The sequence below is a fragment of the Neofelis nebulosa genome, chromosome 2 (genome assembly GCF_028018385.1).
Source record: "Neofelis nebulosa isolate mNeoNeb1 chromosome 2, mNeoNeb1.pri, whole genome shotgun sequence".
NCBI lineage: Eukaryota > Metazoa > Chordata > Mammalia > Carnivora > Felidae > Neofelis > Neofelis nebulosa.
This window is the reverse complement of record NC_080783.1, coordinates 144,204,141-144,229,622: the sequence shown is the minus strand read 5'-3', so window position 1 is coordinate 144,229,622 and position 25,482 is coordinate 144,204,141. Positions and strand designations below refer to the sequence as shown.

At 36.3% G+C, this 25,482-nt stretch overlaps 1 protein-coding gene across 6 annotated transcripts in view; it reads left to right on the top strand.

The window, feature by feature from the left end:
- BRDT (bromodomain testis associated) overlaps positions 1–25,482 on the top strand; it is an 81,196-nt gene that overhangs the window by 15,652 nt on the left and 40,062 nt on the right. For all 6 annotated transcript variants that reach the window (XM_058716595.1, XM_058716593.1, XM_058716591.1 and 3 more), the window contains 9 exons: positions 1,857–1,971; positions 7,103–7,275; positions 7,890–8,243; positions 13,249–13,377; positions 19,958–20,146; positions 20,737–20,906; positions 20,989–21,278; positions 21,365–21,478; positions 21,555–21,719. In XM_058716595.1, the coding sequence (XP_058572578.1) occupies positions 1,857–1,971; positions 7,103–7,275; positions 7,890–8,243; positions 13,249–13,377; positions 19,958–20,146; positions 20,737–20,906; positions 20,989–21,278; positions 21,365–21,478; positions 21,555–21,719 (1,699 nt within the window). The remainder of the gene's footprint in view (positions 1–1,856; positions 1,972–7,102; positions 7,276–7,889; positions 8,244–13,248; positions 13,378–19,957; positions 20,147–20,736; positions 20,907–20,988; positions 21,279–21,364; positions 21,479–21,554; positions 21,720–25,482) is intronic.

The following is a 25,482-nucleotide window of genomic DNA, read 5'->3' as shown; positions in this document are numbered from 1 at the left end:
AAATGACATATCAGATAAAGGGTTAGTATCCAAAATCTATAAAGAACTTAACAAACTCAACACCCAAGAAACAAATAATGCAGTGAAGAAATGGGCAAAAGACATGAATAGACACTTCTCCAAGGAAGACATCCAGATGGCCAACCAACACATGAAAAAATGCTCAACATCACTCATCATCAGGGAAATACAAATCAAAACCACAATGAGACACCACCTTACACCTGCCAGAATGGCTAGCATTAACAACTCAGGCAACAACAGATGTTGGCGAGGACACGGAGAAAGAGGATCTCTTTTGCATTGTTGGTGGCAGTGCAAGCTGGTGCAGCCACTCTGGAAAACAATATGGAGGCTCCTCAAAAAACTAAAAATAGAACTACCCTATGACCCAGCAATTGCACTACTAGGCATTTATCCATGGGATACAGGTATGCTGTTTCGAAGGGACACATGCATCCCATGTTTATAGCAGTACTATCAACAATAGCCAAAGTATGGTAAGAGCCCAAATGTCCATCGGTGGATGAATGGATAAAGAAGATGTGGCATATATGTATGTGTGTGTGTATACACACACACACACACACACACACACACACACACACAATGGAGTATTACTCGGCAATCAAAAAGAATGAAATCTTGCCATTTGCAACTACGTGGATGGAACTGGAGGGTATTATGCTAAGTGAAATTAGTCAGAGAAAGACAAAAATCATATGATTTCACTCCTATGAGGACTTTAAGAGACAAAACAGATGAACATAAGGGAAGGGAAATAAAAATATGAAAACAGGGAGGGGGACAAAACATAAGAGAATCTTAAATATGGAGAACAAACTGAGGGTTACTGGAGGGGTTGTGGGAGGGGGGTATGGGCTAAATAGGTAAGGGGCATTAAGGAATCTACTCCTGAAATCGTTGTTGCACTATATGTTAACTAATTTGGATGTAAATTTTAAAAAATTAAAAATAAAATTAAAAATAAATAAAATAATAAAAATAAAAAATTTAAGACTCTTAGTCAATATGAATTTTTAAAAAAAATCAGAACTAATGGTATTCTGAAAGTGCCATTGGAAACTTCATTTTAATTTAACAATGTCAAGTGTATTTTTACATTTAACATATTAAAATGAAGTTCAGTAATTTTCCTGACATACCTAACTCGAAGTCAGTGTTCTCTGCTTTAGGCTTTTTATCAGTAGTGAGTAAAGCAAGTGGAAGACTTCCAAGCAGGTAGTTAAGATTTAAAAACTGAAAGAAAAAAAAAGGGGCAGCTGGATGGCTCAGTCATTTAAATGACCAACTCTTGATTTTGGCTCAGGTCAGGCTCAGGTCACCCTGGGATTCTGCTGAGGGTGGAGCCTGTTTGGGAATCTTTCTCTCCCTGCCTCTTTGTCCCTCCCAGCTTGCGCCCATGCACACATGCTCTCAGAATAAATTTTAAAAAAAGATTTAAAAACTAAATTAGCTTTGCAGTGTCATTTTATCACTTATAGTTAATTGAAAACAATCACATCAAGTCAAGTCATGTACTTTGCACAGCCATTAATATATTTTAACTTATTTGTGAGGTAGAAATTTTAATTTCTAAAACCTTTCTGTATTAGTATGATTGGTTGGATTGTAATCCTCTATTACTCATAAAGGCTACCTGGGTTATTTTTAGAAGTTACATGTTACATTCTAACGTGACTTGTTAGAATTTAAAATATGAGCCGCTGCACTATTTTCTAAACTTAATTTAGAAGCAATAAATACTGTTTAGTAAATACTAAGAGTACTGTGTCACTGTCTTCTCTAAGGTAGCCTGAATTGTTGACCATGTTGTAATCTTATATATTTTCTAGCCTGGAGATGACATTGTTCTTATGGCACAAGCTCTAGAGAAGTTGTTTAGGCAGAAATTATCTCAGATGCCACAAGAAGAACAAATTATAGGTGGTAAGGAAAGAATAAAGAAAGGTAAGACAGAAAAGGTTTATGTTTTCTTTCTTTCTCTGTGTTTTATATTATATGCATGTGTACTTGTGCATGTATAAATATAATGACTAGAACTAAATAAATCCCTTAAAGGAGATAGGCAATCCGAAGTCCTTCTATATCCTATTTATTGGTATAAGGTGTCCATTTAAACAGTAAGGCAAACTTTGAAAACAAGGATGGCTATCATATAAGATTAGAGAGGATTGTCTCGATTTATGGCCTTGGAGTCTGAGATTTCCTATAGCACAGTGCCATTCACATAGTAAGCACCCCATAAATTTATTAGTATTTTTAGTGGATCTTGTATTTGTGCTATACTAATAAGAGGGCAAAACTTTTCAATGTTCCTTGTACCAAAGATCCCATAGCTAAGAAAGAAATGTTACTGTTGTGTCTGAGGATTCTCCTATCTTTTAATTCAAAACATACAAACAAACAAACAAACAAACTTTAGAGGGAAATATTTTACAGCTAATAATCATAATATTTAAATATGGAGTTACAAAACTAATCTTAGGTATTCAGTTGGATTTATTGTAGAGGTTAACCAAAGTTGTCATAGATGAAATGTTGGTTTATTTTTAGATCACTGCAGGTGTACATTTTGGCTAAGTTTCTTAATCACCATTCCATGTTAGTTTCTTCATGTATAATATCAGGAAAATATTTAGCTTTTGTGTTTGTAAAGTATATAGTTAAGTGGCTGGGATATAGGAGACTTATACCACTATAAGATTGTTTTAATTGATAATAATGTGTGCTTTTTTCCTTGTTGTTGATAGATCTTTAAGATGGGTCATGACTTAAAGCTTTACCCAATCCTGTGAGATACTCACTGTTTATTAAAGTTATTATTTGATTCTCACTTTTGGAAAAGGTTGTTCTTAAGTCTGACAGTAAATGGCCTAGGGTTCTGCAAGAGTATATCAGTATGCCATTTAAATTGTTAAAGCAAAATGATAATTACTGCTGACTTAAATTATCAAGCATGGTAAAAATTATTTATCTTTAGAATGCTTCCCTTAAAAAAAGATTTAATACTTTCTTGGTGGTTAAATTGTAGCTACTTGTTTCAGATGCTCAGATTATTGCTAAAAGCATAAGATTCCGTCAAAAGTTCTTTGACTTTGTTTTTCTGTCATTATGTATTTGGATGTTTGTCACTTAAAATGCACATATTGTGATGGTTACAAAGATGTATAACCAACCTAACTCTCAGCTTCAATTCACATTTTAGTTAGAAATAAAACTTAAAAAAAAATAAGACATGCATTATAATAGATGTCAGATGAAATTACACATAGTATGTGCTATAGTCCAAAAGAGTAAGAAATTCACACTGGCAAAGCTGGGGAAGGCTTTAGTGGTGATAGAAGCTGAGTTTGGTCTTGATGGATTGGTAGAATTTCCAAATAACTTTTTTTAGGAGTTTTCTACTGCCAGAGTCATGTCATTTTTGTGCACAGTGGTAGGGAAATTGTCATATGACAGCCAAATAATGTAGTTATGTGTTGATACATTATGGCAAAGAAGAAATTTAAATTTAGTACATTAAACTGAATTGATAGATGAAATACTTGAGTAACTTTTAGGTGCCACCACACTGGTCAGCATTCTTGAGATATATCAAACAAAACAAAAACTTTTGCCATCTTGGAGTTTACATTGTAGTAGGAAAAGAGAGGCAAACAAGCATGTTGGGTTTAGAGTGGGCCTCATTGAGAAGTTAAGATTTGAACAAAGAAGAACATTCCAGGCAGGGGGATCAGCTAGAGCAAAGGTCTATAAAAGGATCCTTTCCCTCCCTGTCACTTTGGGCCATTGCCTTCATGAGCTGGATCAGTCTTCATGTGACAATATTTAAGTAATATTTTTCTATTCTCATTTTACTTGATCTTAATCAGTATTTGCTTTAGAAGACTACTGTCTCTTTCTTGAAATGCCTTTATTCTTTGTGCACACTCTAGTTGTGTGAGCTTACTTCCCATTCTGTAGTCCTCTTGGCATTATCATTCTTTTCTAAATACTGAAAACAAACTTTTTTTTTTGAGAGGGAGAGAGTAGGGGAGGGGCAGAGAGAGAAGGAGAAAGAGAATCCCAAGCAGGCTTTGCACTCTTAGTGCATGGGGCTCGACATGGAACTCAAACTCACAAACCATGAGATCATGTCCTGAGCTGAAATCAAGAGTCAGACGCTTAACTGACTGAACCACCCTGGTGCCCCTATTCTTTTCTATTCGATTTCTAAAGTATTGGGGTTTTCTTTTCAGGGCTTGATATTAGTATCCTTTTTCTAAATTCCATCTGTATGCTATTAATCTTCAAATCTATATCTCTAACACAGTCCTCCCTGAGAAACCAATTATTATCTTCAAGTCACTGGACATTTCCACGTGGATGTCTTCCACTTGGATGAGAGATACACATCTTTCATTTACCTTGCTTATAGTTAAACACTGAACTTCTTAGGTTATTCTGTATAACAGAAAATGGTACTAATAAACAGTTATTCAAGCCAGAATAGTAGAAGTTGTTCTTGATTCCTTCCTTCTTTGATTCTTTCTCCCCTTCTGTTCATTAGTAATCATTTGAATTCAATCCTAAGATTGTTTTTGCAATAATACTAACTTGGGCTACAATCTTCTTAGCCCCTGTGATCTCGATTGTTCTGTGTTCCCTACACAATAGCAAAAGTAGTCTTTTATTTTTATTTATTTTTAAGTTTATTTATTTTGAGAGAGAGAGCATGAGCAGGGGAGGAGTAGAGAGGAGGGGAGAGAGAATCATAAACAGGCTCCACCATCAACACAGAGTCTGATGTGGGGCTTGAACCCACGAGCCACGAGATCATGACCTGAGCTGAAACCAAGAGTCGGACGCTTGACTGATTGAGCCACCCAGGTGCCCTGCAAAGGCAGTCTTTTAAAAATAAACTATACATCAAAAAATAAAAATACATCATTAACCTGCTTAAAACCTCCTCTATAGCTTCTCATATTAAAATGAAGTCTGAATTCCTACCGTGGCCTTTTGGGATTAAATCTTTGCCCATTTCTCTATTCTCATCCTGAACTACTTTCATCTCACTCATTGAAGTTTTCCCTACTGATTGTCTTGGAATACAGTTTTACTGCCACCCCATTCTCTGGCTGGCTACTTCTTTCCAGTAACATCTGAATTGATACCTCTTCAAAGAGACTTCTTTGGCTATCTTCTTTATAGTAGGTCTCTGTCTTTTGTCAGTACTCCCACTTATTTCCTTTCTAGTGCATAGCATCAATTGTAATCAATTTGATTACTTTTTTTTTTTCTATTTCTTATACTAGACAATATGGTCAACAAGGACAGAAACTGTCTATCTTGTTCATTATTGTGCCTGAGCACCTAGAATGGTGGCCTGATACATAATAAGCATACAATAAATATCCATTGAGTCCTCTTATGTCCCAAGTACTGTATTAGGCACAAGGGATATTGTAGAGATCAAAACAAAGTTCCTTTCCCCTCACAGAGCTTTTTGTTTTTGTTGAGGAAATTGGTAACATTAAGTAAATGTAAGTATTTCTCATTATACTTATCTGTTTAGCTCCTGAGTTCAAAGAGCCACAGTTGGAATATCAAAAGATAGGAGGTTATCTCAGTCTCTTTGGTTCCTAAGTTTTAGTTAGTGAGTAATGAGAAATAAGAGATTGAGGAATACCAGCCCTGTCTTAAAATATATTCAAAAATATTTGGTTCCTGAGTTTGTTGAGAATTTGGAGGGTCAGGGATATCTATATATTCTATGTCAAATGTGATAAGGGCAAAGAAAAAAATAAGAATAAGAGAATAAGAAAGTGGTGGGAGTGGAAGGAGAAAGCTGTTCTATATAGGGTAGCTTGAGAAGGTAACATTTCAGCAAAGGCATGAAGGGAATGTTGGAGTGAGCTGATGAGGCTATCTCCTTACAGGCAGAGCAAATTGTCTGCTTATGCTTACCAAATTTGAGGACAGTAGGCCAGTAGGCTAAGTGAAATTAGTGAAGGGGTGGAGTGATAGGAAGTGCGGTTGGAAGGAGGGCAGAGGTGGGGACATGGGGGAGGAGCATAGGTAGAGAGATGACACAGGTCCCTACAAGGCATTGTAGGGACTTTGGCTTTTATTTGAAAAGAAAAGATTAGAAGTCATTGGGCATTGAACAGAAGTGTCATGATCTTATTTGAATTTAAAATATCAGTTCGAGGGCTATTTTGAGAACAGACTACAGGATGTAAAAGCAGAAGAAGGAAGGGCTCATAGGATACTACTGTAGAAATCCAGTTAAGAATTGATGCCTGGGACCAGGGTGATTACCACTTGTAATTGTAATCAGATTCTGGATAAGAAAATAGAGCCAAAAGAGTTTGCTGATGGATGGGGATATTGGGTTTGAACAACCATGGAGTCAAAGATGACTCCAAGGTTTATGGTGCGAGTGATTAGAAGAGTGGAGTTACCGTAGCAGCCCTCTTGGTGTAGTGGGCAGCACATTAGTCTCATAGTCTGAAGAATGGAGTTACCTGGATACAAGGATGGACTTTTGAAATAATAGATTTCAGAGCGATGTGATCCAAATGTCTTAAGGGTTGGTGTTCTCTGGGAACATACAAGGCAGAAGACCATACACAGTGGTTCCTCCGGCAGAGTCATCTGAAGGATATATTGATAAGAAGATTATGTTCATATCTATTGTTTTGTGTTAACCAATGATGGGCTCTGTCATAGTTTTAAGGTTCTTGGATATTTATGCAGAGCATTCTGGAGACCTCACATAGTATTATGTAGTTTGTCTCCACGATGTCTAAAATTTACTGAAGCTACTCACAGATCTCTATTAGTGTAAATTTAAGCCAGGCACCTTTCTGAATAAAATTGATAAGGCTTCCATTAATATCAGGTTTGAAGTCTCTAATATTATATCTAAATTGGTCTAACAAATGTTAGCAAGTACCTGTGGGAGGGTTTCAAAGGAGAATGGGAGTTTCCTGTGTTTATATTACTAAAAAGCTGAACTAAGTGAATTAAAATAGAATACTAATAGAAAAATAGTTTTATATTTTACTCATATTTACTCTGGTTCACACTTTACTAGGGATTCAACATAATGTAGCAGTTCCTTCTGGTAAAGAAAAACAATCCCCAAAAGCACTGGACAAAGTATTTAAGCAGCAAGTGATTCCCTCTGTATTTCCTAAGACATCTATTTCTCCTTCAAACATGTCACAAGGTACTCCATTCAACACTACCTCACAAACAGTGGCCCAAGTAAGTTTACTATGACTTTAAAATGTTTCAGTGTAAGGGATTGTTGTAATGACTAAACCTTTTTTTAAGTTGATCTGAAAATTGGTCTTCAGTATACCACAGTCAATCTTTGTGTACATTTTTTAACAGATCTAGAATGTGAACCAAATTTTAGAGATTTTTAGGTAGAATTTGAACTGGCTTATATGTTTTTATATTAGTATCAGTTGCCCAACTACCTATTTTCTGTGTGTTATGTAACTTCTTTTGAATCATAACTTGATGGGTTGATAATTTAAAATTGTATACCGTAGCCGATTTCAGGTATTCAGAACTTGTTTTTGCATAACAGTGACTTTTATTGTTTCCCATCTCTCATTGATCTCAAAGGTTTGCATAAGACCAGTCTTTGGGATGTAGGAAGAAAATATTTGAGCTATTAATTTACCTGTAGAAAAGAAATTAACTTTTACTAATATTTAATATATAGACGACATGGTACTGATAATTTTTTCCTTTTTTTTGTTTTTTTTTTGTTGTTTTTTTTAACTGTAGGAGTAACCATCAAAAAAAGTTTGAAAACTGTTGCTGTGAATGTCACTTTAATTACAGTTGTTGTTATTGAATTGTTTCAGGTTACAAGGGGTGTGAAGAGGAAAGCAGATACCACGACTCCTACAACTTCAGTAGTTAACGCAAGTGGTGAATCTTCCCCAACACTTGCAGAAAAAAAATCAGTGAAAATGCCACCTATGAAAGAAAATGTGCTGAAGACTGTTCTGCCAGATTCTCAGCAACTATGTAAAGTCATAAAGAGTGTTGAAGTGACCGAACAATTAAGGCACTGTAGTGAGATTCTTAAAGAAATGCTTGCAAAGAAACACTTGTCCTATGCATGGCCCTTTTATAATCCTGTTGATGTTAATGCTTTGGGGCTCCATAACTACTATGATATTGTGAAAAATCCAATGGATCTTGGAACTATTAAGGTAAATGTTTTCTTAATAGGAAGAACTTCTTAATTATAAAAGTATTCTTGTCATTGTAAATTTTTTTTTCAAGTTAGTTAACATAGAGGGTAGTCTTGGCTTCAGGAGTAGAACCCGTGATTCATCTCTTACATATGATATCCAGCGCTCATCCTGAAAAAGTGCCCTCCTTAATGTCCATCACCCATTTAACCCACCACCCCACTCCAGCAGCCCTTAGTTTGTTCTGTGTTTGTAAGTCTTTTATAATTTGAATCCCTCAGTGTTTTTATCTTATTTTTCCTTCCCTTCCCTTATGTCTGTTGTTTCTCATATTCCACATATGAGTGAAATCATATCTTTCTCTGACTTAATTTCGCTTAGCATAATACCCTCCAGTGCCATCCACATTGTTGCAAATGGCAAGATTTCATTCTTTTTCGTCACCGAGTAGTATTCCAGTGTGTGTGTGTGTGTGTGTGTGTGTGTGTGTGTGTGTGTGTGTAGAGAGAGAGAGAGAGACCATATCTTCTTAATCCGTCAGTTGATGGAAATTTGGGCTTTCTCCATAATTTGGGTATTGTTGATAGTGCTGCTATAAACATTGTGGGTGCATCTGCCCCTTTGAATCAGCATTTTTGTATCTTTTAGATGAATTCCTAGTAGTGCTATTGCTGGGTCATAGGGTAGTTCTATATTTAATTTTTTGAGGAACCTCCACAGTTTTCCAGAGTGGCTGCCCCAGTTTGTATTCCCAACAACAGTGCAAAAGGGTTCCCCTTTCTCCACATCCTCACCAATATCTGTTGTGTCCTGAGTTGTTAATTTTAACCATTCTGACTGGTGTGTGGTGCTATCGATGAGGTTGAGCGTCTTTTCATGTGTCTATTAGCCATCTGGTTATCTTCTTTGGAAAAGTGTCTATTCATATCTTCTGCCCATTTCTTCACTGGATTATTTGTTTTTTGGCTGTTGAGTTTGGCAAGTTCTTTGTACAATTTGGATACTAACCCTTTATCTGATATGTCATTTGCAAATATCTTCTCCCATTCCATCAGTAGCCTTTTAGTTTTGTTGACTTTCCTTTGCTGTGCACAAGCCTTTTATCTTTATGAGGTCCCAATAGTTCATTTTTGCTTTTATTTTCCTTGCCTCTGGAGACATGTCAAGCAAGAAGTTGCTGTGGGCTAGGTCAGAGAGGTTGCTACCTGTTTTCTCCTATACGATTTTGATGGTTTCCTGTCTCACATTTAGATCTTTCATCCATTTTGAATTTACTTTTGTGTATGGTTTAAGAAAGTGGTCCAGTTTCATTCTTCTTCATGTTGCTGTCTAATTATCCCAGCACCATTTGCTAAAGAGACTGTCTTCTTTCCACTGGATACTCTTTCCTGCTTTGTCGAAGATTAGTTGGCCATGTATTTGTGGGTCCATTTCTGGGTTCTCTATTCCATTGTTCTGTGTGTCTGTTTTGTGCCGATACCTACTGTCTTGATGATTCTAGCTTTGTAATACAGGTTAAAGTGTGGGATTGTGATGCCTCCCGATTTGGTTTTCTTTTCAACATTACTTTGGCTATTTGGGATCTTTTGTGGTTCCATACAAATTTTAGGATTGTTTGCTCTAGCTCTGTGAAGAATGTTGGTGTTATTTTGATAGGGATTGCACTGAGTGTGTAGATTGCTTTGGGTAGTATAGACCTTTTAACAATATTTGTTCTTTCTACATCACTGTCTTCCCACATTTTTCTTTATAAACAAAATGTTTAGGTGTATTTGAACACATAATGAAGTTATTATAATTTAAGCCCTGTAAGTTTGCTTGAGAAGTATCAGAAATATTCCTAAAATATTTTATAACCCCGGCACTTGATAGAACAATTCTCCTAAAAGCTGCTTCTTGATCTTTTCATTTTCTGTTCTCATATGGGCACACGGGTTGAGAAGTCTTAACACCATTTACTTCTATTCTGAGGGGTAAGTTTTAAAACCTACTAATGGCACTTTGAGAATTAATTGAGACTTTGTTTTCATATGTGAACCAAATACTAGTCTCTTTGAAAGTCAGAGGAATTGTTTTGGATGTGCCTTGTAAGTACCGTCTTTAAATTTTTTTTTTTAATGTTTATTTATTCTTGAGACAGAGACAGAGCGTGAACAGGGGAGGGGCAGAGAGAGAGGGAAACACAGAATCTGAAACAGGCTCCAGGCTCTGAGCTGTCAGCACAGAGCCTGACATGGGGCTCAAACCCATGAACTGTGAGATCATGACCTAAGCCGAAGTCGGACGCCTGACTGACTGAGCCACCCAGGCACCCCAGTACCGTTTTTAAATATACACAAAAGCTAGGTTTGTATGGAGCTGACATATCTGAACTCCTCCTCTGACTTCTTGGTTTTATTTTAGCTAATGTTATCCAATCCCCAGTAACTTTGGTCTTATTGGAGGGAAGGAGCAACTTTATACATGTGAGAAAAGTAAGTGTGTGTGTGTGTGTGTGTGTTTTGTTTTTTAGATGCAACATACGAGTGAAATGATATGGTATTTGTCTCTCTGTCTTATTTTGCTTAGCATAATACCTTGTAGGTCCATCCATGTTGTTAGAGATGGCAAGATCTCATCCTTTTTTATGGCTGTGTGTGATATATGTGTGTGTATGTGAGTGTGTGACTGTCTGTGTGACATATTCTTTATCCATTCATCTGTTGATAAACACTGAGGTTGCATCCATACCTTGACTATGTAAATAATAGTGCAATAAACAGAGATGCATATATATTTCTTGATTTAGTGTTTTTGTTTCCTTATATGAATTATTTATATATCTTGGATATTAACCCCTTATCAGATGAATCATTTGCAAGTATCTTCTCCCATTCAGTTGGTTGCATTTTTGTTTTGTTGATGATATCCTTCATTGTGCAAAAGGTTTTTCATCTGATGTACTTTATTTTTGCTTTTGTTTCCCTTGCCTGAGGACACATCCAAAAAAATGTTGCTAAGGCCCATGTCCAAGAGATTACTGCCTATGTTTTCTTCTAGGAGTTTTATGGTTTTATTTAGGTCTTTAATCCGTTTTTGAATTTTTGTGTATGGTGTACGAAAGCGGTTCAATTTTCATTCTTTTGCATGTAGTGGTCCAGTTACCTCAGTACCATTTGAAGAGAGTCTATTCCCTACTGTATATTCTTGATTCCTTTCTCATAGATTGACTATGTAAGTATGGGTTTATTTCTGGGCTCTCTCTGTCCTGCTCCACTGATTTATGGGTCTATTTTTGTGTCAATATCACACTATTTTGATTATTATAGCTTGGTAGTATATTTTGAAATCTGGGATTGTGATTCCTCTGGATTTGTTCTTTTTTTTTTTACATATATTTTTGAGAGAGAGATAGTGACAGTGTGAGTGGGGAGGGGCAGAGAGAAAGGGAGAGAGAGAATCCCAAGCAGGCTTTGCACTGTCAGCACAGAGCCCAATGCAGGGCTCGAACCCACAAAATCGTGAGATCATGACTTGAGCTGAAACCAAGAGTCTGACACTTAACCAACTGAGCCACCCAGTCTTCCCGGTCCTCTTTCTTAAGATTGCCTTGGCTATTCAAGGTCTTTGTGGTTTAGGATTGTTTGTTCTAGTTCTATGAAAACTATGATTAGCATTTTCATCAGGATTGTATTGAATCTGTGGATTTCTTTGGGTGATATGGATATTTTAACAATATTAATTCTTCAAATTTCTGAGCATGGTTTATCTTTTCATTTGTGAAAAGACATTTCTTTCATCAGTGTCTTATAATTTTCAAAGTAAAGGTCTTTCACTCTCTTGGTGAAATTTATTTTTAGGGAATTTGTTTTTGTTTTTGCTTTTTGATGCAGTTATAAATAGGATTGTTTTTCTTAATTTTTCTTTCTGCTACTTCAGTATTAGCATATAGAGGCAGTATGTTTCTGTATATTAATTTTGTATCCTGCAACTTTACTGAATTCATTTATTCTTATAGTTCTTTGGTGGAGTTTTTAGGGTTTTCTGTATATAGTATCATGTCATATACAAAAAGTGAGTTTTACTTTTTCTGTACCACTTTGAGTGTCTTTTACTTTTTCTTGTCTAGTTACTGTGGTTAGGATTTTCAGTACTATATTGAGTAAAAGTGGTGAGAATGGACATTCTTGTCTTCGTGGTCTTAAATGGAAAGCTTTGAGTTTTTCACATTGAGTATGGTGTTAACTGGGTTTTTCATATATGGTCTTTATTATGTTGAGGTATGTTCTCTTTAAGCCCACTTTGTTGAGAGTTTTATCATGAAAAGATGTTGAAGTTTGTCAATTTTTTTCTGCATTTATTGAGATGCCCATATGGTTTTTATCCTTCATTTTGTTCACATGTTTTATAAGATTATTGAATCATCCTTGCATTCCTGGAGTAAATCTCATTTGCTCATGGTGAATGAATTTTGCTAATCTTTCGTTAAGGATTTTTGCATCTATATTCATCAGGGATATTGACCTGTAATTTTTGTTTGTTTGTTTTTGTTTTTGTCTTTCATTTATTTCAGCTTTGATCTTTATTATTTCCTTCCTTTTACCAATTCTGTTCAATTTTTTACGTCTTTTCATTTTTAGGAGAATTTTAGTAAAAACCTTTCATTTAGATGTTCAGGGTTCATTTAAGGAATTTATCTTTTCACCACTTTCCTAGGATCAAACTTGTCTATCCAAGATTACCTGGAAATGCACTGTTTTCCTGCTTTTGTGATTTTGTTTCTGTTTTTTGTTTTTGTTTTTGTTTTTACTTGGAATGTCCTCCTTCCTTATCTCTGCATGTCAAAATTCATTGGATATTTTCAAAGTCAAAAAATACCAAAACAAATATAGCAGAATTTTTACATATGTCAAATTTGGAGGGTGGGTATCTGTTTCTGGTATTGTCTATATTCTTCTGTTATTTGAACTATTTAGTAATGTAGGTGCTCAAATAATTTTTGAACTATGTTGTTTGTGAATCCTGTAATTTTTCCTTAATTTAGGGAAAAATGGACAACCAAGAATATAAAGATGCATATGAATTTGCGGCAGATGTTAGATTAATGTTCATGAATTGCTACAAGTACAATCCTCCAGATCATGAAGTAGTGACAATGGCAAGAACACTCCAGGTAAGTTGATAGGTGTGCTCTGAAAGTGAATTTCTCCTTTTTTTTTTTAAATTTTTTTTTAACATGAAATTTATTGTCAAATTGGTTTCCATAAAACACACAGTGCTCATCCCAACAGGTGCCCTCCTCAGTACCCATCACCCACTGTCCCCTCCCTCCCACCCCCATCAACTCTCAGTTTGTTCTCAGTTTTTAAGTCTCTTATGGTTTGGCTCCCTCCGTCTCTAACCTTTATTTATTCCTTCCCCTCCCCCATGGTCTTCTGTTAAGTTTCTCAGGATCCACATAAGAGTGAAAACATATGGTATCTGTCTTTCTCTGTATGACTTATTTCACTTAGCATCACACTCTCCAGTTCCATCCACGTTGCTAGAAAAGGCCATATTTCATTCATTCTCATTGCCACGTAGTATTCCATTGTGTATATAAACCACAATTTCTTTATCCATTCATCAGTTGATGGACATTTAGGCTCTTTCCATAATTTGGCTATTGTTGAAAGTGATGCTCTAAACATTGGGGTACAAGTGCCTCTATGCATCAGCACTCCTGTGTCCCTTGGGTAAATTCCTAGCAGTGCTATTGCTGGGTTATAGCGTAGATCCATTTTTAATTTTTTGAGGAACCTCCACACTTTTTTCCAGAGTGGCTGTACCAGTTTGCATTCCCACCAACAGTGCAAGAGGGTTCCCGTTTCTCCACATCCTCACCAGTATCTATAGTCTCCTGATTTGTTCATTTTGGCCACTCTGACTGGCGTGAGGTGGTATCTCAGTGCGGTTTTGATCTGTATTTCCCTGAAGAGGAGCGACATTGAGCATCTTTTCATGTGCCTGTTGGCCATCCAGATGTCTTCTTTAGAGAAGTGTCTATTCATGTCTTCTGCCCATTTCTTCACTGGATTATTTGTTTTTCGGGTGTTGAGTTTGGGGAATTCTTTATAGATTTTGTATACTAGCCCTTTGTCCAATATGACATTTGCAAATATCTTTTCCCATTCCGTTGGTTGCCTTTTAGTTTATTGTTTCCTTTGCAGTGCAGAAGCTTTTTATCTTCATGAGGTCCCAATAGTTCATTTTTGTTTTTAATTCCCTTGCCTTTGGGGATGTGTCAAGTAAATAATTGCTGCGGCTGAGGTCAGAGAGGTTTTTTCCTGCATTCTCCTCTAGGGTTTTGATGGTTTCCTGTCTCACATTCAGGTCCTTTATCCATTTTGAATTTATTTTTGTGAATGGTGTAAGAAAGTGATCTAGTTTCATTCTTCTGCATGTTGCTGTCCAGTTCTCCCTGCACCATTTGTTAGAAACTGTCTTTTTTCCATTGGATATTCTTTCCTGCTTTGTCAAAGATGAGTTGGCCATACATTTGTGGGTCTAATTCTGGAGTCTCTATTCTATTCCATTGGTCTATGTGTCTGTTTTTGTGCCAATACCATGCTGTCTTGATGATTACAGCTTTGTAGTAGAGGCTAAAGTCTGGGATTGTGGTGCCTCCTGCTTTGGTTTTCTTCAATATTACTTTGTTTATTCGTGGTCTTTTGTGGTTCCATACAAATTTTAGGATTGCTTGTTGTAGCTTCAAGAAGAATGCTGGTGCAATTTTGATTGGGATTGCATTGAGTGTGTAGATAGTTTTGTGTAGTATTGACATTTTAACAATATTGATTCTTCCAATCAATGAGCACAGAATGTTTTTCCATTTCTATATATCGTCTTCAATTTCCTTCATAAGCTTTCTAAAATTTTCAGTATACAGATCTTTTACATCTTTGGTTAGGTTTATTCCTAGGTATTTTATGATTCTTGGTGCAATTGTGAATGGGATCAGTTTCTTTGTCTTTCTTTTGCTTCATTATTAGTGTATAAAAATGCAACTGATTTCTGTACATTGATTTTGTATCCTGTGACTTTGAGTTCAGGTATGTTCTAGCAGACTTTTGGTGGAGTCTGTTGGGTTTTCCATGTATAATATCACATCACCTGCAAAATGTGAAAGCTTGACTTCATTTTTGCCAATTTGGTGCCTTTGATTTCCTTTTGTTGTCTGATTGCTGATGCTAGAACTTCCAACACTATGTTAAACAACAGCGGTGAGAGTGGACATCCCTGTCGTGTTCCTGATCTCAGGGGGGAAGCTCTCAGTTTTTCCCCATTGAGGATGATATTAGCTGTGGGATTTTCATAAATGGCTTTTATGATGTTTAAGTATTTTCCTTCTATCCCAACTTTCTTGAGGGTTTTTATTAAGAAAGAATGCTGAATTTTGTCAAATGCTTTTTCTGTATCGATTGACAGGATCATATGGTTTTCTTTTCTTTTATTAATGTGATGTATCACGTTGATTGATTTGCAAATGTTGAACCAGCCCTGCAGCCCAGGAATGAATCCCACTTGGTCATGGTGAATAATTCTTTTTATATGCTGTTGAATTCAATTTGCTAGTGTCTTGTTGAGAATTTTTGCATCCATATTCATCAGGGATATTGGCCTGTAGTTCTCTTTTTTTGCTGGGTCTTTGTCTGGTTTGGGAAACAAAGTAATGCTGGCTTCATAGAATGAGTCTGGAAGTTTTCCTTCCCTTTCTATTTTTTGGAACAGCTTGAGAAGGATAAGTATTAGCTCTGTTTTAAATGTCTGGTAGAATTCCCCAGGGAAGCCATCTGGTCTTGGACTCTTATTTGTTGGGAGGTTTTTGATAACCGATTCAGTTTCTTCACTGGTTATGGGTCTGTTCAAATTTTCTATTTCTTCCTGTTTGAGATTTGGAAGTGTGTGGGTGCTTAGGAATTTGTCCATTTCTTCCAGTTTGTCCAGTTTGTTGGCATATAATTTTTCATAGTATTCCTTGATAATTGCTTGTATTTCTGAGGGATTGGTTGTAATAATTCCATTTTCATTGATGATTTTATCTATTTGGGTCCTTTCCCTTTTCTTTTTGAGAAGCCTGGCTAGAGGTTTATCAATTTTGTTTATTTTTTCAAAAACCAATTCTTGATTTCATTCATCTGCTCTACTGTTTTTTTTAGATTCTATATTGTTTATTTCTGCTCTGATCTTTATTATTTCTCTTCTGCTGGGTGTGGGGTGTCTTTGCTGTTCTGCTTCTAGTTCCTTTAGGTGTGCTGTTAGATTTTGTATTTGGGATTTTTCTTGTTTCTTCAGATAGGCCTGGATTGCAATGTATTTTCCTCTCAGGACTGCCTTTGCTGCAACCCAAGGTGTTTGGATTGTTGTATTTTCATTTGTTTCCATCTATTGTTAAGTTTCTTCTCTAATTGCCTGGTTGACCCACTCATTCTTTAGTAGGGTGTTCTTTAACCTCCATGCTTTTGGAGGTTTTCCAGACTTTTTCCTGTGATTGATTTCAAGTTTCATAGCATTGTGGTCTGAAAGTGTGCATGGTATGATCTCAATTCTTTTATACTTATGAAGGGCTGTCTTGTGACCCAGTATGTGATCTATCTTGGAGAATGTTCCATGTGCACTCGAGAAGAAAGTATATTCTGTTGCTTTGGGATGCAGAGTTCTAAATGTATCTGTCAAGTCCATCTGATCCAATGTATCTCTCAGGGTCCTTGTTTCTTTATTGATCCTGTGTCTAGATGATCTATCCATTGTTGTAAGTGGAGTATTAAAGTCCCCTGGAGTTACCACATTCTCATCAATAAGGTAGCTCATGTTTGTGATTAATTGTTTTATATATTTGGGGGCTCCCATAATCGGCTGATAGACATTTATATTTGTTAGCTCTTCCTGATGGATAGACCCTGTGATTATTATATAATGCCCTTATTCATCTCTTGTTACAGCCTTTAATTTAAAGTCTAGTTTGCCTGATATACGTATGGCTACTCCAGCTTTCTTTTGACTTCCAGGAGCATGATAGATAGTTCTCCATCCCCTCACTTTCAATCTGAAGGTGTCCTCAGGTCTAAAATGAGTCTCTTGTAGACAGCAAATAGATGGGTCTTGTTTTTTTATCCATTCTGATACCCTATGTCTTGGTTGGAGCATTTAGTCCATTTACATTCAGTGTTATTTTGAAAGATACGGGTTTAGAGTCATTGTGATGTCTGTCGGTTTCATGCTTATAGTGATGTCTCTGATACTTTGTGGTCCTTGCAACATTTCACTCACAGAATCCCCCTTAGGATCTCCTGTAGGGCTGGTTTAGTGGTGATGAATTCCTTCAGTTTTTGTTTGTTTGGGAAGACCTTTATCTCTCCTTCTATTCTGAATGACAGACTTGCTGGATAAAGGATTCTTGGCTGCATATTTTTTCTGTTTATCATATTGAAGATTTCCTGCCATTCCTTTCTGGCCTGACAAATTTCAGTAGATAGGTCTGCCACTAGGCTTATGGGTCTCCCTTTATAAGTTAGAGCCTGTTTATCCCTAGCTGCTTTCAGAATTCCCTCTTTATCCTTGTATTTTGTCAGTTTCACTATGATATGTCTTGTAGAAGATCAATTCAAGTTACATCTAAAGGGAGTTCTCTGTGCCTCTTGGATTTCGATGCCTGTTTCCTTCCCCAGATCAGGGAAGTTATCAGCTATGATTTGTTCAAGTACACCTTCAGCCCCTTTCTCTCTCTCTTCTGGAATTCCTGTGATACGGATATTGTTCTGTTTGATTGCATCACTTAGTTCTGTAAATCTCCCCTCATACTCCTGGATTTTTTTTTTATCTTTTTCTCAGCTTCCTCTTTTTCCATAATTTTATCGTTTAATTCACATATTCTCTCTTCTGCTTCTTCAATCCATGACATGGCCACCTCCATTTTATTTTGTACCTCATTTATAGCATTTTTTAGCTCCTCATGACTATTTCTTAATCCCTTGATCTCTGTAGCAATAGATTCTCTGCTATCCTCTATGCTTTTTTCAAGCCTAGTGATTAATGTTATGACTATTAGTCTAAATTCTTGTTCCGTTACATAGCCTAAATCATTTTTGATCAGTTTGTTAGCTGTCACTACTTCCTGTAGTTTCTTTTGAGGCGAATTCTTCTGTTTCATCATTTTGGGTAGTTCCTGGGGTGGCGCCAAACTGCAGGGCACTTCCCCTGTGCTGTCTGGAGTAACTTGTGTTGGTGGGCAGGGCCATAGTCAGACCTGATGTCTGTCCCCAGCCCACCGCTGGGGGCACAGTTAGACTGGTGTGTATCTTATCTTCCCCTCTCCCAGGGGCAGGACTCACTGTGGAGTGGTGTGGCCCCTCTGGGCTGCTTGCACACTGCCAGGTACAGTTGTGGTGCTGCTCTGATGGGATCTGGCGTATTAGCCAGGGTGGATCTGCAAGGTGCACAGGGGCAGGAGTAGCAGGCTCAGCTTACTTTGCTGTAGGTGGTCCCCTGCAGGAGAGGCCCTGCAGCACTGGGAGGGAGGCAGACCCGTCGGAGGGATGGATCCGCAGAAGCACAGCATTGGGTGTTTGCGGTGCAAGCAAGTTCTGTGCCGGGATCTGGTTCCCTTTGGGATTTTGGCTGGGGGATGGGCGAGGGAGATGGCGCTGGCGAGCGCCTTTGTTCCCCACCAAGCTGAGCTCTGTTCTCCGGAGCTCAACAACTCTCCCTCCCGTTGTCCTCTAGCCCTCCCGCTCTCGGAGCAGAGCTGTTGACTTATAACATTCCAGATGTTAAGTCCTGCTGGCTGTCAGAACACACTCCGTCCGGCCCCTCCGCTTTGCAAGCCAGACTCAGGGGCTCTGCCTTGCCGGGTGGGCTGGCCACCCCTTCACTGCCCCGGCTCCCTCCGCCAGTCCATGTAGTGCGCACCGCCTCTCTGCCCTTCCGACCCTCTTCCGTGGGCCTCTCGTCTATGCTTGGCCCCGGAGAGTCCATTCTGCTAGCCTTCTGGCAGTTTTCTGGGTTATTTAGGCAGATGTGGGTGGAATCTAAGTGATCAGCAGGACGAGGTGAGCCCAGCGTCCTCCTACGCTGCCATCTTCCGTGTTCCTGAAAGTGAGTTTCTTCTGAACAGTTTGGAAATTTTTGAACCATAACTGAAAAGACAAAGAACACCCTACTTCCCAAAATAAAGCACAATTTATTAAAGTGTAGAGATTGTTTGTTTGTTTTTGAGGTATAGCATACATTAGCACATCTTTTTATGAGGCTGCTGTGCACATAGAAGATATTGGAGAAATATTAGCGAAGAGGGGATAGTAGATAACTGAGATAGGATTGACTGGAGCCCATGTCTCCCTGAAGGGAAAGCTCGAGGACTGTTGAGGCTGACCCAGTGGGAGGTAGTGGAATGATGGATCAAAACATGGGCAGAAGATCCTTGAAAGAACATTCTCTACACAACTTGAGAGGTCTGTCTTAGAAGAGACCTAGAAGAGAAGAGAAAAGTTGCTAAGGTTAGCAAGCAAGGAAGCACAAGTCTTATATTTCTTCTTTGGTAAATTAACATTGTGTAAGTTTAAGGTATACAACATAATGACTTGATGTATATATTATATAACGATTACCACAAGGAAAAAGAGAATTATCAAAATGTGACACTTTTGTTAAAAGGTGTTATTGCTGCATTAAATTGGAAATACAGAAAATGTTTATAGTCTCATTTACCATTATAGGATGTCTTTGAAATGCATTTTGCAAAGATCCCAGATGAACCTGTTGAGAGTATGCCTGTATGCTACATCAAAACAGATACCACAGAAGTCCATGATAGAGAAAGCAGAAGTGAAGCTTCCTCTGAAGATGACTCTTCTGGTGATTCTGAAGATGAACGAGTTCAACGTCTTGCAAAACTTCAGGAGCAGGTAGTTGGTTGTATTGGTAAAAGTTTTGGTATTTTTGTGAGCTCTTGATGGCAGATCTATTATAAAATGCTTTTTGTAGATTAAAAGCTGTTACATTTAGATCACTTAGCAACTGTGGCTTTATTTACTTATTGGCACATTTATAATGTTTAATAGTCTTTCTTACCCAAAGGTCTATATATCTTAAAATTCTGTTATTTATATTCTTAACCCCAATGAATGGATTCTCATTGAAATGATTTATATGATGTAATCCAAGATATTTTATGGATGAGATTTTAACATTGCTACCTTTTGTGATAAAAGGTTAACCTTCTCTGAACTCAAGCCTGAAAAAAACAATTAAAAAGTTAAGATTCCTGGAAATTTAATTTTCATGGTCTGGTTATAGATGAATACCTAAGTTTATGGGTTGAGCACATGATAGTATCTAATTTAGTGTATGCCCTTCAAAATAATGAATTCGTGAAATAAAATAAGAACCTGAAGGACATGAATTTCAGCATAGTCCTGACTTTTGAGTGCCTTCATTTTTTTTCTGATGTCTTTACTTAGAGCCGTGAATGTTTAAAGAATTTTTTCTTTATCAGCTGAAAGCTGTTCATCAACAGCTACAAGTTCTATCCCAAGTACCTTTCCATAAGCTAAAGAAAAAGAATAAGTCTAAAAGGGAAAAGAAGAAAGAAAAGGTTAATAACAGAGATGAAAATCCAAGGAAAAAGTTTAAGCAAATGAAATTAAAGGAAAAGTCTAAAAGCAAGTAAGTATCTTTTATTAAAAATGCCTTATTCAAATCATAATATTATCTCAAATAATTTTGATTAAATTTAATTTTTGTTTAGTCAGCCAAAGAAGAGGAAACAGCAGGTGTTGGCTCTGAAACCTGAAGATGATGCTAATGCTAAACCTATGAACTATGATGAGAAAAGGCAGTTAAGCTTGGATATAAACAAACTCCCTGGAGATAAACTTGGGCGGGTTGTTCATATAATACAATCAAGAGAGCCTTCACTGAGAAATTCCAACCCTGATGAGATAGAGATAGACTTTGAAACACTAAAAGCATCAACACTGCGAGAACTAGAAAAGTATGTTGCTGCATGTCTAAGAAAAAGACCACTAAAGCCTCATGGTATGTATTTCTGTGTAGCAGTAGAGGTCAGTCTGGTATTTGTTTTTGTTTTTGGGAATACTCTTTTTTCCTCTTAAATCCTATAGGTAAGAAGATAATGAAGTCCAGAGAAGAATTTCATTCACAGAAAAAACAGGAGTTGGAAAAGCGGTTACTAGAGGTCAATAATCAGTTAAACTGTAGAAAACGTCAACCAAAATGTAGGTGGCAGTCCTTTAAATGTTCCTTTGATGATGTAATTCTGGTAGCCTTGTAATGTACTTCCCTATTTTGTAGCTGAGAAGACGCAGTCATCCAAGGCTGTTGGAAGTGGTTCCCGATTAAGCGAAAGCAGTAGCAGCAGCAGCAGCAGCAGCAGCAGCAGCAGCAGCAGCAGCTCCTCGGAGACTGAAAGCAGTAGCAGTGATTCAGGCTCCTCAGACAGCAGTGATTCTGAATCAGGTTAGCTGTCCCCTTAAGTGTACTTGGGTTTGTGCGGAAATTTTTTCCTTGTACTATTGAGACTTCGATTTTTAAGAAACGTCTGTCACTTACCCAGAACCTATGGTTTGGATGCCACACTTATTGAATTGCATGTTGAAAATCTTACTGTTTTCTTTAAAAGATGCTGTGTAAAATGAAACTTCATATTACACATATGTGACTTAGAGGTGTGTAACATCGAAAATAAGTTTACTAAAGGTGGGATAGTTTCTTAATATATAACACCAGATCTTAATGCGAGAAAATAACAAATAATAAAATTCCAGTCTTCATTTTTTTATAAAGTAAAGGATTATTTGAGAACATTTACTCTCTGTGATGTATCAGACTACTGTAATGTTGCAGTTATGTCCCGTTGTGACAATATATTCTGACTGAATATATTGAATGATTTCATCATTTTGAATTAAGCCAGTCATCCCAGAAAATGTTTAAAGGAGAATTTTATTCACTTCTGTGTTTTCTTCATTGTAGAATATTATCTTCCATTCATAGAAAAATGTACTTCAAATTGAGATTTCCAGTTATGCTGAAGTACCATATTACCTTGGGTAGATTTTCATCAACTGTATCAAGCTTAACTCATTCATGTTTTGTTTGTGCTGTTTCACTGATGGTCATGTAGTTGACAAGTAATCACTGCCCCAAGGATGCCCAAGTGGCATTCCATCATTATCCACCAGAAGGCATGTTCAGAATATAGAGCACTTTTCTACCCCAAATTTTGCTTTATTTTGAATGAGATGCTTCTTGTTTGTCATGAGATTCAGTTCTCTTCAAAAAAAAAAAAAAAAAAATCCTACACAGAATATTGTCACATCAGGGATTCTTACCTTTTGTAAGAACACCCCTCTTATTTCACTGTGGTAGTAAAGGCTTGCTGGCTTGCAGTCCCTTTTGTTTCACTTTTGGTTCTGTTCAGTTTGCATTTATGTGGTGCTGATTGCTGCATTTTGTTTTTACATTTCTAAAGTATATAGTGGTAAACATTTTTGTTGGATTTGTCATACTAGAAAATTTTTAAATTGATTTAGGGCTGTAATTATACATTATTTTCTTATATTTGACAATAAAGCATAAAACAATGCTGGAAAAACTAAAGTTGCATTTAGAATTTTAAATTGTAATAATTAGCATTTGTAACTTCATCTAATAAAGCATTTGTGGCCTAATAAGTTACAGCACTTTGTCTTTTATTTGTAAGATAAAGCTGTTTGAGTTATCTAATTATATATTGGCTACTGATCAATAGATGCCTTAAGCATTAGTGGAAAAGTGATATATACAGAGTGCTTCAATAAAATACCTTAATTTCAGTTTCTGATAGATTCTTCCAACACACTGCTTGAAGGAAAGATGTTTATCATCTACTATGTGTTCTTAGAATGGTTCTTATATATGGTTTCCTAACTTTCCAGTGGAATAACTTGGCCTCAGAATTATAATTTTTTTAACACATTTGTGTTGAATTTTTATTTTATGACTGATGTCCTTGTTTAATGTTATCTTTCTATAACAAGTACTGTTTTTAAAAACATTGTTAAAATCAAAGTAGCACATTGTTATGTTTCAACCTACATTATGAGGGTATATAGGTTTGTGACACTAAGGTCAGTTTTTCTTACATGATAGTATGAATTTGTGAATTTCTTTGAAATTTTTATTGTTTTATAAACATTCAAACTGTGTACTTGGAAACACACTTACATGCATGTTATAAATTGCAAACTCAGTGCTTACCTTAAATGAGCATTAAGTTCTCTCCTGTTTTTTTGTTTTTGTTTTTGCTTTATTTGCTTAACAAAATAAATTAGTAAATGAAGCAATAGGACCTTTGTCTTAAATATTAACTTCACTTGTACCCATTAAAATACTATAAGGCTTTTTACTTCTGGTGTGTAAGCTAAGAACATTTTTTACTTTCTTGACAAAAACTATAAATGAAAGGATTGTAAATTATGAAAAATAATGAAGTCATATCATAGCAATAATAATACTTAATGCAAAAGAGTAAAAAGCATCTGCTATTCTTAATTATGTATATGACATTATCAAAGAGCAGACAACAAATCCCAAATCAAGTCTCAGGGTAGAGGGAAATGGAGCTACTTACTGAGAAAATACAATTTGTGAAAATTAGGAATGTCAGCAAAAACTTTATCTGTTACATAAGTACAAATTAACTGAAAAAATATATAAGATTTTGTAGCTTTTAAATTTATTGTGGTTTGTTCAGAACTTAAACTTAGAGTTAGAATATCTTCATTGCCATAACTCTGGTTAATAAGGCTTTTGATTATTCAAGATAGGAGATAAGAATATATTTTCATTTCAAAACTTGAATAGAGGAAACTTTTCTGATAGAAAGATATTGATCTTTAGCAATTTTTCTTAATCTTTTTAATACCTGCCTTCTAGAATTTTATAGCAGTTTGGCTATATGCAATTTCCTTAGCAAAATCATAATCTTTTGTAATTTTGGTTATCAAGGATGGAGCTCTAAATTAACTTTTATTAGTTCCTTAATATTGATTCATAGTTCTTTAATTATCCTTATTATGAGCTGCTCTGTCTTTACTGCAGTAGCATTCTGTTTAGATGTGTGAAATGTTTGAATGGTAACATCTATGAAAAACATTTAAGTGTTGTAAATTGTGTTACAGTTGTTTATTCCACATTATTTAAATGATTATATTTCGGGGCGCCTGGGTGGCGCAGTCAGTTAAGCGTCCGACTTCAGCCAGGTCACGATCTCGCGGTCCGTGAGTTCAAGCCCCGCGTCAGGCTCTGGGCTGATGGCTCGGAGTCTGGAGCCTGTTTCCGATTCTGTGTTTCCCTCTCTCTCTGCCCCTCCCCCGTTCATGCTCTGTCTCTCTCTGTCCCAAAAATAAATAAAAAACGTTGAAAAAAAAAATTAAAAAATAAAATAAAATAAATGATTATATTTCATGTATTTTCAAACCTTATTTTATGCACTTTTGAAAAATACAGGCTCAATTCTGCTTTATTAAATAAGATTAATTAAATGGCCAAGCTGTGATTTCCAAGGAAAGTTTTATTTAAAAATTCTTTAATTAAAATTTCAAACAAGATATTGAATCAGTTCTAAGGTGGAATTGGAATGAAATCCCAAATCTTTGAAAAATATAAATGAGATATCTTTGGAGTAAAAGCAGTACTTGGTTGCAGATTTGTTGTGTTTTGGTTTTATCACTTAAATTATTTTCTTGACTGACATCAGTGTATGCAAATTGTCATGTGTAGCTTAGTCAAGAACATTTATTAAACATTGGTAAAAATGTAACCCTTTTCTAAATGATTTTTCATAACCTTCAAAATATCATCAAATATCAGATCAAATATGTAAATGAGATTTGACAGTAAAATGAATTCCAGATGCTTATATCCTATGTTAGCTGGGCTTTGCTAGTATGTACACAAAACCTATTGAAAGTTTTCTTCTTCTTCTTTTTCTTTTTTTTTTTTTTTTCCTACTGATAGTTTTCTAATTCTCCACAGCTTTGGCTATCTTGAGTGATACAATAGGGAGGAATATAACTAATAGATTCAATTCCATAGATAATATTACTGATAATCAAATGGGATCAGCTCATTGGTGGTAGTACTTTTAATTGAAATCTTAAAGAAAATAACTTAAGGAACTGTCTAAATGTTAGCTCAGATACTTGATTAGTGTGGAATAGAATTATTTTTCAGGGGG